General features: G+C 43.4%; 1 protein-coding gene across 1 annotated transcript in view; it reads right to left on the bottom strand.

Annotated features, from left to right (window-relative positions):
• Ccdc110 (coiled-coil domain containing 110) overlaps positions 1–7,064 on the bottom strand; it is a 15,104-nt gene extending 8,040 nt beyond the window's left edge. The window contains exons 1-2 of the mRNA XM_055593627.1: positions 7,001–7,064; positions 6,537–6,641 (exon numbers count right to left, since the gene is read on the bottom strand). Coding sequence (XP_055449602.1) covers positions 6,537–6,641; positions 7,001–7,055 — 160 coding nt within the window. The 5' untranslated portion in view covers positions 7,056–7,064. The remainder of the gene's footprint in view (positions 1–6,536; positions 6,642–7,000) is intronic.
• Between the last annotated feature and the right edge of the window lie 5,459 nt (positions 7,065–12,523).

Below are 12,523 nucleotides of genomic sequence, written 5' to 3'. Positions count from 1 at the left end.
ACACACACACACACACACACACACACACACACACACACACACACACATATAATGAATGTTAGAACAGGGAGGATATAAGGAAATTGGACCTCTTATATAGTGTTAGAGGGAATGTAAATTAGCATGCCTGTTACAGAACATAGCGTGGACGTAAATGACTGACAGTAACCACCATGAATTCCTGGTAATCCCACTGCAGGTAGATTCCCAAGGGAAATGAAACCACGGTGTTGAAGAGATGTTTTCACCTGCATGTTTATCAACCTTAGTGCCTGTCACATGATGACTGAAAAAGGTGGAGTGCATACACAATGAGCTAAGAAAGAGAAGGAAATTTTATTCTTTAAAAATTATGTGTATACAATAAGGACATTTGCTCAACCATGTTTGTAGCAGCTTTATTTGTAATAGCCAGAAGCTGGAAACAACCCAGGTGCCCCTCAACTGAAGAATGGATGCAGAAATTGTGGTACATCTACACAATGGAGTATTACTCAGCAATGAAAAATAAGGAAATAATGAAATTTGCAAGTAAATGGTGGGACCTGGAAAAGATCATCCTGAGTGAGCTGTCCCAGAAGCAGAAAGACACACACAGTATATACTCACTCATATAGACATATAATAAAGGATAAACCTACTACAATCTGTACACCTAAAGAAACTATTCAAGAGGGAGGACCCTGACTAAAATGTTCAATCCCCATCCGGAAAGGCAAAGAGGATGGACATCAGAAGAAGAAAACAAGAAACAAGCTAGGAACCTGCCACAGAGGGCCTCTGAATGGCTCTGCCCTGCAGACTATCAAAGCAGATGCTGAGACTTATGGCCAACTGTTGGGCAGAGTGCATGGAATCTTATGTAAGAAGTGGGAAATAGTAAGATCTGGAGAGGACAGGAACTCCACAAGGAGAGCAACAGAACCAGAAAATTTGAACACAGGGGTCTTCCCAGAGACTCATACTCCAACCAAGGACTATTCATGGAGATAACCTAGAACCCCTGCACAGATGTAGTCCATGGCAGTTTAGTGTCCCAGTGGGTTACATAGTAATGGGAGGAGGGACGGCCTCTGACATAATCTGATTGGCCTGCTCATTGATCACCTCCCCCTGAGGGGGGAGCAGCCTTACCAGGCCACAGAAGATGACAATGCAGCCACTCTTGATGTGATCTGATAGACTAAGATCAGAAGGAAGGAGAAGAGGACCTCCCCTATCAGTGGACCTGGGGAGGGGCATGCATGAAGAAGGGGGAGGGAGGGTGGGATCGGGAGGGGAGGAGGGAGGGGCTTATGGGGGGATACAAAGTGAATAAAGTGTAATTAATAAAATAAAAAAATTATGTGTTTTGCCTGCATGTGTGCATACATGTTCTTACATATGTGTGGAAAGGTCATCTCATAGAAGTAGAGAATGGATTGTTGGTTACAATGGTCTGGGAAAAAGTGTGCGAGACAGGGAGGGTAGTTAACAGATGGTGAACAGGGGCTGGTTATAACTGATAACAATTAATTATTTCAAAATACCTGGCAAAGAATTTGAGTGTTCATGACCAAAAGAAATGCTAAACGTTTGAGGAAGTATATTGATATAATCATCACACTGTGTATGTGTATTCAAAGATTTCAATGTATCGCATGAATATATATGTATTATGCCAGTCAAAATAACAATGTATCAAAAGGATTAAGAGCTTGAAATATATATATATTTTTTGTTGTACTCTGAACTGATTTACTCATTGTCAACCAAGATGAGAAAATTAGCATATTTCCTTTCACACATAATAATTCTCTACTCTTTGTATTTGCTACTAAGATTACTTCCATGCTGGAGTCATTCTGCTCTGTAGCCACAGTTCCAGAAAGTTCTGTACTAAACACAATAGTGCTATGTTTCAGTTAAATATAGTAAACTGCATGTACTAAAGTGGAAAAATAAATAATGGGTTCTTGAGAAACAACAATGGGAGATTTATATACGTTGCCTCTCTCTATATTTTCTGTCCATCTCCTTCTTCACTGTTGGTCATAGGATAATGGCTTAGTTTTGCACACATGTCTATTTAAAAGCGCCGACTGTTTAGACTCTTCTTTGATGTAATATACACGGTTTATTTTTAAAACCTTTTAATGTGTACAGGTGTTTTGCCCTCACAGGTGTCAGTGCACCACATCTGTGGTTGGTACTTCAGGTCAGAAGGTGTCAGAGTCCCTGAGTTACAGATGGTTGTCGGCGACCATGCAGGGTTCTGGGAAGACAATCCATGCGTGCCCTGGAGGAGCAGCGAGTGCTCTCAACTGCTGAGCCAGGTCTCAACCCCTGTAGGTGACTTCTTATGATGTCTTTTCCTGAATCACAGAGATCTATTCCCCCTGAGATATCGATTCAGCACCAGGCTGGAAATTGGTGGAGGTGGGCAAAAGTTTTTTTGGAAGTACGCTGAAAGTCTTTGTTGGGCTTGTGATTGCGTTGTTTATGTTTTCAGAGAGACACAGAGGGGGAAGAACTCTCTTAGATATTTGAAGATTAGGCTGTCTGTCAGAGTGTCAGGCACTCCGTTGGATGTGTCATTTATGGGACAGCACTGATGGGCAGCCTAGGTGCCGCTGTTTAGATAAAGGCACTTTCTGAGGAATCTAATGAAGCAGGTAAAAGAGCCCTCAGGGAGAATGCCATATGAAGATTTGCAGCTCTCAAGCCTGGGCAACTGTTTTTTTTTTTTTTTTTCAACTTTTCCTGTGCAAGGGAAGAGACTATAATAGAATGATGCTTACACTAGAAGACATTTGGTCAAGATTTTTTTTTTTAATTTTTCAAGTTACGTTTACTTATTCTGTGTGCATGTGTGTGTGTGTACACGCATACTCGTTAAGAGGTGAAGGTCAGAGAACAAAACTGGTTCTTTCCTTCCACCCAGGTATTGACTTTAAGCTGGTTAGTTCAGCAGCAAACCCCCCTCACCTACCAGGCCATCTCACCAGCCCAAGAGGATTTATTTTTAACTTAACATTTTAGCTACTGGAGAGATTCTAAAATGCTTGTTTGCTCTAAACATATTGCAGAGAGAGAGAGAGAGAGAGAGAGAGAGAGAGAGAGAGAGAGAAGGAGAAAGGACGGGTGATTGATTCTGGAGAACAAGGGATGCAAATGGCAGAAGAATTCTGAATGAGATGGGATCTGAATGAACCGGGACTTGACTGAGTAGGGCAGTTCTTCCACGGAAACAGGAAGAAGGGAGCTTACCAAATGTGAAGGGGAGGATGGGGGGAATTTTGGTCTGGTTGTTTCTAGCTTTTCCATGAGCACGTGCTGTGAGTTGAGAGGGTGTGAGGAGAGAAATAATATAGTTACCTCAGAGAGGGAGCATTTGAAAAATAACTTACTTTGGTAATAAAGCAAGTGCTTCAAATAGCATTAAGCTAGTCATTTTAGCTTCATGGTACGGCTCAGAAATGAATAGTTTTCTCCAGCAGAGCACTGATGATTTAGTGCAGGCAGGAAATTGGACTCACCTATTTTTAAAGGTAATTTTAAAGGAACTTTTTGTTTCTCTTACGAGTCTCTGGGTATTACTTGTTCCTAAGAACAAGCACTTTTTAGAATTCAGCAATGCCACTGAAACGATATGATCCTTGAATTGGAAAGAGAATGATCCAAGACCCACAGGAGACAACACAGAACCATAGTTCAGTATGTACTAAGTCTTTGCTAGATGCACAATAGCGGTGTCACTGAGAGGGAGTGGAACACAGGGCCCCGCCCCTGAAGAAACATACTATCTATTGAGAATGTAAGAAATACCATTCGTATAGAGCTTACATTTCCTGTTTCATATTTAAGTGTTGAAATTAAAAAAAAAAAATGACGGAATTATCAACAGGCTGACCTTTTTATAATAAAGGGGAGACTACTTCCAGCACGCAGAAAATTATGTCATATTCAACATACGCAGAAAGTGCTAAGTGTGTGCCTGTGCCTAAAGCTAAAGGAGAGCACAGCAAGGTTAAAAGTGTAGCACAGAGTTATTCTCAAGTGCTGTGACAATCCTAGTGAGCTCTGAAGAAGCTTGGTGAGTTAGAGTACCCTTTGCCGTAAACATCATATTACGTCAGCTACGGCATTAGGCTGCCGCCGGGACGTTGAATCTTGGCTTTATAATAAACCGTGATGTCTGTGCATCAATATACGTAAAGTGGTTGGAGCTAGTTGAAGCTTGCTCCATTGCGCATGTGTGTGTGCGCGCGTGCGTGTGTATGATTCTTACCCCCTTTCCTACCTGCCCCAGAGAATTTACCCCAGCCCCAGAGAATCAAATTTTGTTCCCTCAGAGACAGAGCTGCTGAGTGATCAATTGCCAACTTTTTTTAAAAGATTTATTTATTTATTTTACATGTGTGGGTGCCCTATCTGTAGGTCACTTGCATTCCAGAAGAGGGTGTCAGATCTCAGTATATATGGTTATGAGTCACAATGTGGTTTCTGGGAATTGAACTCAGAACCGTGGGAAGAGCAGGCAGTGTTCTTAAAGGCTGAGCCATCACTCCAGCCCCCACAATAAAACATAATTACATCAAGAGTTTCTGTTATTCATTGAGATCAGCTAAAGCTTATTGGCTGCTAATCAACTAGCAAGCATTGTTCTTAGTACATGCTGTGTCACCAAAGCCCAGCAGACCCGACATACAAGCTAGGCACACCAGGCGCTGGGCCTCCCAGGCTTGGAGAGCACAGTGGAGGATCCCCAGGACTTCCCAGAAGGCATCTGGACCAGCATCCCAGCCTCCAACTGCAGCGGGACTTCCTAACCTGGCGGCTGCAGCAGCACTGAGCTGGCGGAGCACATCAGTCCTCCTGCAGACCAAGCAGAGCCAAACCAGAGAGCAGAGAGCCCAGATACCCCCATGCCTGTCAATTGCCAACTTTATGCCCCATCTCAGTTAACCCTGGATGTCCAAGCTGGCCCTTGACAGTCTTGGATTCTATCTTCCCCTCCCCACCTTGTTCTACTACAAAATATGCTGAGAAAAGAAACTTCAATGGAAGATGGTTTATTGCAATGTGTAGCAAAGGTACAAGCTATTATTTCAAGGTGAGTCACCGTGGGAGGAGCTTGGGACAGGCAACTGTGATGCATCCACCGTAGGTAAGCAGCGAGCGAGGGAAGGATTCACGCTAGCACTCACCTTCCTTTCTGTATTTATGCTGTCTAGAGCACAGCCAAGGAATGGTGCCGCCCACAGCGGACAGCACTTTCCACCTCAGTCACTGAAATCAATATGGTCCCCACAGGCAGGCCCAGGTGATTCTAGATTCCGTCAAGCTGACAACGGACACTGACCATCACAGATATCAATACACGGCTGGATACATGAGGTCCTTAAAAACGCTTGGCAGTTGAGCAAGTGGATGGCGGATCAGAAGCAGATCAGGAGTGCCTGAGTCGACATACTGGTCATCCTGAAGTTCAAAAGAGACCCTTTCTGACAAGTCAGAGGTTAGTTATGTTAGCTAACTGTTCTTATCTTCGTAAGCCGTGCTGTTGAGTATCACAGGTCACCAGGTGCCATCATCCTCCACCGTGTGTGAGGCAGAATCTCCCGTCTGCTGCTGTATTGACGAGGCTAGCTGGCCTCTGGGCTTCGCAGGATTCTGTCTCCACTGAGGCTGGCTTTTACGTGGATTGGGGAGGGGGGAGCGGGGATTTGAGCTCCGTCCTTAACTTTGCCCATCTCCTCAGCCCCTCAGTGCAAAACATGTCATTGCTGTATTGAGGCAACAGCATCTCACGTGACCTTTGGAGATCTCAGAGGTAAACATCAGGCCAGTTTAATGTTGTCAGCTGTCTGTGGAGGATTTCTGTCTCATGCCCTTTCCTGGTTGCTCAGGGAAGACTACAGAGCTTCACACCTGGTGACAGAGGAGTGCAAAATGGTTGGCTCTGTCTTCCTCCGCGTTCCTTCTCTTGAATTTTTTTTTTTTTTTTTTTTTTTTATCATTTGAGGTGTGGCCTCTCAGGGTCCCTGCCCAGGTGTTGTGAAGGTCCTAGACCGGCCAAGGTGCAGAAAGAGATTCTGTCCCAAGCTCAGGCTTCTGGTCCCATCATTTCTCTTACCTCATTACCATATGCCTCACGGGGAACCCACAACTGAGGTGCTACCGTCTAGTCTAGTCTGCAAGCCACCAGTCCTGGCTCTCTCCCTTGATGTCTTTGGTGCACCAGGCCCTTGTGAGAGGAGTGCTGTCAGGTTGGGCTTTTCTCAAGAAAGTGAGATCCCAGTGTCAAGTGTTCTCTGGTTCCTCTTGGTTCAGTGGAAACTGTGGCTATTTGGATTCTTTCAAATATCCTCCCCACGCTATAGCTCATATCCCACAAATATTTACTGTAAAAGAGTAGGGGTTTTTTTTCGGGGGGGGGGGTTCAGGAAAGTCATGCATCTTTTAAATGTCTGTCTAAAACGGAAACCAAACCAAAACAATGTGAAAGAGCAAAACCTCAACTTCCTTTTTTCCCCCCGCCCGGAGATTTTTACCTGGTTCACTGCCCCCACTTTCCTTTACCCCGTCAGTGGAATTCAGGATCTGGGATGCTGAAAGGAGAATGGAGTCAACTTCATCATCTTCCTCCAGGTGCTTTTCTGGAACAGAACGGAGCACAACTTTTGGCGAGGAGCTGGAAGGTAGCCTGGGAAGGTGAGGATGCGAGGCGCAGGGATTCCGGAAGCCCACGCCCTCGGCGGCCACCGGAGGGCGCGCCAGGGCCAGGTAGAGACGCAGACTCTGCAAGTAGGACCGGAGGCTGCGGCCCGCCAGGGGGCAGGCGGGTGCTTTCTCGCTGTCTAAGCTGGGGCCCGGAGGTCGGGAAGATCCGCATTCCAGACCCTCCTGGAAACTCAGAAGGCTTTGGGGTGAAGGGACCCGGGTGTGGCTCCACTATCCTCCATGTTCCACAGCTCCCCCTTCCCCCCTGGAGGACAGCCTCATGGCTCGCTCTTACCCGGGCTCATGTCTGTCGCTTCAGATCTCTCTACCAACTGCCTTGCCCCAAGCATTCAACTCTGCCGCTTCCAGCCACAGCATCCCGTTACCTAGTAACGGAGTGGTAGTGAAGCCGCGCCCCCTCCCCTCCCCCTTTCCCACGAGCTGATGGAGAGGACGTGATTGGCTGTCATTTATCAAAGCACACTGATTTTCTCCGTGCATTTGACAAACCACTTGTACAGGGCAGGTATTTCCCTGGGAAGCAGAGCTTGCTCAATTAACTGGTCGGAAAGCCTGATAGTTAAGTAAAACTAAGAAGTACGTGTGACTTGCAAAGTCAGTTGATTCAGACAGACCACACAGTCATTGAGAATTGAATTTTAATTCTCAGCGAGTAGGAATTGACAGCACTATGATATAATAATTTGTTACCTAATTAATGACATACGGTTTAGTTTCAGGAAAGAAGCATGATAATTTAATGTTCACTCGCTGTAATTTCTTGTTTTCTAGAGCAATGGTCTCTATAGGACTTGGCATTGTGGACGGTTTTAATAAATTTTAATTTTTCAAACTAAATGTCTGTTAAATTGCTATTCTAAAGAACATGAATAATATACTCCATCTACTTCTATGTATTAATATCCATATTATTCTAGCAATGAAATATTATGTGACAACTCTAATTTATATGCAGTATTTGTGCTTGGTGATGGCAAGTGTTGGCTATTATATAGAAATTACCTGGAGATTTTCATGAGATGACTGAGTCACAACAGCTGGTATAGACTAGAAGACACAAATGACCGAGCTTACAACGTCAAGTCCAGATTTAATCCATGCACTAGTCTTAACAGAAACTTGCTTTTATTTTAAGAGAACAATCAGACATGTACTGTTGCACCTGGCTTTTTACATGGGTGCTGGGCATCAAACTCAGGTCCTCCTGCATGTGTGGTAAGCTGTTCACCAACCGAGTTTTCTCCTCTGCCCCTTCTGAACTATTAAGAGTGAGTTACGAACTTCACAACCCATCTCTCCTCAACACTTGGGTGTGTATCTTTTCAGAGTATGGAAAGAAACACAATGCAGCCATTACTATTCAGAGGTTAGCACTGATTCATAACCGACCCTCTCAGCCATAGCAATAATGTCTTGGGGAGCCACAGGTTCCAGCCCAAGAACCTGCATTGCATTTAAATGCAATGATCAGCTTGATTTACCTTGAACTACGAGGGCCTTCACATTTTAGAAGAGTCTAGACCAAGTATTCTGTAAAGTGTTTCTGTGCCTTTGGTGGGTGTTTTCTGGTGGGTAGATTTCAGTCATGCCTCCTTTTTGGGGTGTTATGATGGCCGTTTGTCCTCTGCATCAGTGGCCAGCAATGAGGTCTGCTGTCAGCATGGTATTCATGTCAAATACGGTGGCTTACTAATCTCCACCGTAAAGGTATTTAACTCTCATTCTGTTTTGCTTAAAAGTGGCCCACGTAAAACACATAGACTGATGTAATATTTTATTCTTAAGCTTTGGTTTGCTAATTTACTATAATTATCTGTATGGATCAGTGTTTCTTATGTTACTTAGTAGTTAATAATGGATTTTGTTCTGTTGCTAATGTTACCTGTATTATTTCTCAAATTTTCTTGATTTGGTCAATTGACAGTTTCTGTAATTTATCTTCACATCACATAGACAGCAAAGTATATTTTGTCAGGTTATGATTTCTCTGGCCATGTATTTTGATCATCTTCTCCAACCATTTTATAAAAAGCATGACTTTTTATTGTGGAGTTCACTCCAACAGGATAGAATTAAAATATAAATTACCATTTTTTTTTTAAAGACAAGAGTCACAATACTTCAATATCTTGCAATTTTCCTTTATAAAAAAAAATTTGCTTTTACCTGTTGACCAACAGCTGCAGTCTCAAGAATTTGGAACAAATTCAAGAGCATTGCACAAAAACAAGCTCGTCACGTCTATTCTTAGCAACTTCTGACCAGACTACAAGACGTCTGGGGTTTTCATCTTCATAAGATCTTTTTTTAAACCTGGGATTACAGGGCCATCACTAAGCACAGATGGAATCTATGGGCCTGTGACACTCATCCACTTGCCCAAGGATATACTAATATTACAGTTGTTCCTAAGGCTTGTGTTTTGATGGAGAAGGGAGACACATAACATTTAGTTAGGAAGTCTTTGGTGGATTACAGAAGCGATTTCTACAGCTCAAGGCTTGATCCACATGAAAACATCTCCGAACCCAGTCCTCACTAAGTTGTCATGGGCATTAATTTCAACTGGATTCTGTCTATTGAGAGATGGAATGCCATGACTCACAGAGGATGGTAACCAACTTTGGCTTTTAGGCAGCTGATCAGTGCTTTTGGGAGGCCTTGTTTACAGCAAAGGAAGTCAGAATTGAGTCCGGCTGACCATAGGGAGTTTGGCATGCTAAGGGATAGTTGGAGAAACACCAAGATCTTGGGGAAGAACAGGTGTTAGGGGAAGAGAGGTATTTGATGAATGAAATCTGTGAGTGTGTGTATATGTTAAGAAGAAGAGCCACAACAGAGACCGAGTAGATACACTGATCTGGAAAGCAATTTGTGTCCGGAACGTGGAGAATGAGGAAGTTGGGTTGCATGTGTACCGCTTTGTCCATTTGGTAAAGATGACAGAGGCAAGCAATGGTTGAGACACTTTCTCTGTAGGGAGGTACTGGGGTGGGGCAGTCTCTGTCTGTGAAGCTGCCTGTGGCTGAAGAGGTACTGATGTGTGTGAGCACATACAGGGGCAGGACATCCCTGTACCGGGGAAGTCTTTCACTCGTCTCCCAGATCCCGACCCTTCTCCTTCTTTTTGATAAGCACCTTTCAGTTTTCTAGACACTCATGGAAATTCCTGCCTCAGTTCCCTCTGGTGAAAATAGCATATTTCCTTTGCTATCTAAATGGGCCGTATGAATACACACATTCAATGGAGTTAATGCATTTTAAACAACAAAGACATGCCCCTTGATTGACTTCTGCCATGGACCAAGGCATGAGTCAGAGGTGGTGTTCGTGAGTATGGACCAGAAAGAATGTCTATCTAAACTGAACCAAGGACCTGGCCACCTTGTCAAGGCCAGTCCAGAATGGTAAAGACAATATCGAATTCAAGTCATTGAACCATGATACGGACTAGCAAGGGGTCTCCAGCATCACTCAGTCTTCATGGAGATGAGAAAGTTCAAGGCCAGTGGCAGAACTGTAGTTAGGACCCATGTCCGAATTTGGAGTTCTTTCCACGACAGTCTCAATAACATCTTTATTCAGTACCATCGCTTAATATTTTTATTTTTGTTTTTTTCAAAACAGGGTTTCTCCTTGTGTAGCCCTGTCCTGGAACTGGCTCTGTAGACCAGGATGGCCTCAGACTCACAGAGATCCGCCTGCCTCTGCCTCCTGAGGGCTGGAGTTAAAGGTGTGAGCCACTGCTTGGTGTTTAATATTCTTATTACTCCACACTATTTCCCCTAGCACTTCACTCACAGATGAAATAATCTTTATTATAAGGAGAACAAGCATGGCTTAGGGTAATAGTATCGTGATTATAAGGCAAGCAAGATAAAAAGGACTCTTAGTGAGATTTAGAATAAAATTCATAGGCTTAAAGATTTCACAACAACACGGTGATTTGATGATTTGGATAACATACTTATTTAAAACGTACTTATGTAGTCAGCAAAAGGCTGTTGGTTTTCTTTGTGTCTACAAGGTTATAAATGCCACATACATAGTAATTGTTGATGCCACTTTATGTACTTATGTTTGTGTTGCTTTACAGTCTTTAATTATGATTGTCCTCATCAGTAATATAATATTTGAAAATAAAGATGCTAAAATAAAATAACTGTCATCTACATTCCAATGTTCACAGCAACATTAGCTATTAAAAATCCCAATTAAAAAAAAAGTGAGGGCAGTCTGTAGAGATATGGTATGACTTACACAATGGGACATTATTTACGTTTAAAAAGGAATAACATTTTCTTCCATGCTACAACATAAGTGGTTTTTCAAAACACTATGCCAAGTGAAAAGAGCCAGGAACAAAAAGACAAACACTGCATGATTCCACTTACAGAGGTGTGTCTGAAATGTCACCTTCATGAGGTCACAGAGTATAATGGAAGTTGCCAGGCACTGGGGTGGGGGATTGAGAGTTACTGTATTTAACCTAAACACAGTTTTTTTATGCTTGAGGATGATAAGTTACATTGTGGAAGTGCTGATCTTGTCACATACACTTTACCACGATTAAAAAAAAAAACAACAGTAAAAAAAAGAGAAAAATCTATTAGCCTATAATTCTTAGCCTAGATTCAAGTAATATTTCAAAAATGACAGTGAAGCAAAAGGCATCAGAGTATCCTTCCGCTTCAGAGAGCCAAGGGCCCTCGGGGGAAGGTGGACACGTGGGAATGAGCAGCAACAGAAAGAGCGAACGTGTCTCACAACATGATCTTAATTACGTGAGGTTTCATGAGGAGAAGGAGGGGCTTGACGCAGGATGCCGTGTTCTAGAAGGATGCTGTCAGGCTGCTTTAGGAACCCAAGTGGCAGCAACAGGAGCAGTAGCAGCCAGGAGAGGTGGGCCCGGCAACCTGGAAGGAACGCTCTCTGGCCTAGCCAGGCACAGCGCACGCTGCTGCCGCGGCGGTGTTTGCAGAAGCTCCGCGTTTAAGGAGCCGCGGCCTTGCACAGCGGACACACTATGGCAGGCAGCCTGTGCCTACTTTCACTCTTCCGCTCGCTTTCTTCATAAAAGGGTGTGGAATGAGAGCCTGATCTGGTGAAAGTTAGTCTCTAAACTTACACTGTCATTTTGCTCTTGTAGAAAACAGAACACTTGTGCAGAAATAGAACACTTGTGTACATGGTAGGATAATCAAAAAATAAAAAGAAGGGAGGGCAAACTCCGTGTCAAAGCCTCCCCCTGCTAAAATATAGTGCCTATTTACTTCTCCGTAACCTTTGCTTGCTTGACTTTCTTAAAAAAAAAGAAAAGAAAAGAAAAAGAAAGAAAAGAAGAAAAAGGAATAATTTCATTTTAAAAGAAACAATTTGTATTTTATATAATACTTAAAAACATTAGTTATCATCATTATTATTAATTATTATTAGTTTATATGTGTTTATGCATGATGTGTGGAAGTCCGAAGGTAACTTTGTAGACGCGGTTTTTCTCCTTCCCTTTTTTAAAAATAATTTTTATTTTTTTATATTAATTACAGGTTATTTACTTTGCATCCCAGCTATAGCCCCCTCCCTCATTCCCTCCCAATCCCACCCTCCCACCCTCATCTCCTCCTATGCCCCTCTCCAAGTCCACTGATGGGGGAGGACCTCCTCCCCTTCCATCTGACCCTAGCTTATCAGGTCTCATCAGGACTGGCTGCAATGTCCTCCTCTGTGGCCTGGCAAAGTTACTCCTCCCTTGTGTGTGTGTGTGTGTGTGTGTGTGTGTGTGTGTGTGTGTGTGTGT

The sequence above is a fragment of the Psammomys obesus genome, unplaced genomic scaffold, assembly GCF_907164565.1.
Source record: "Psammomys obesus unplaced genomic scaffold, mPsaObe1.curated_primary_1811, whole genome shotgun sequence".
In the NCBI taxonomy this organism is placed as follows: domain Eukaryota; kingdom Metazoa; phylum Chordata; class Mammalia; order Rodentia; family Muridae; genus Psammomys; species Psammomys obesus.
Note: the sequence above shows the minus strand (reverse complement) of the source record. Positions and strands in the feature narration are given on the sequence as shown.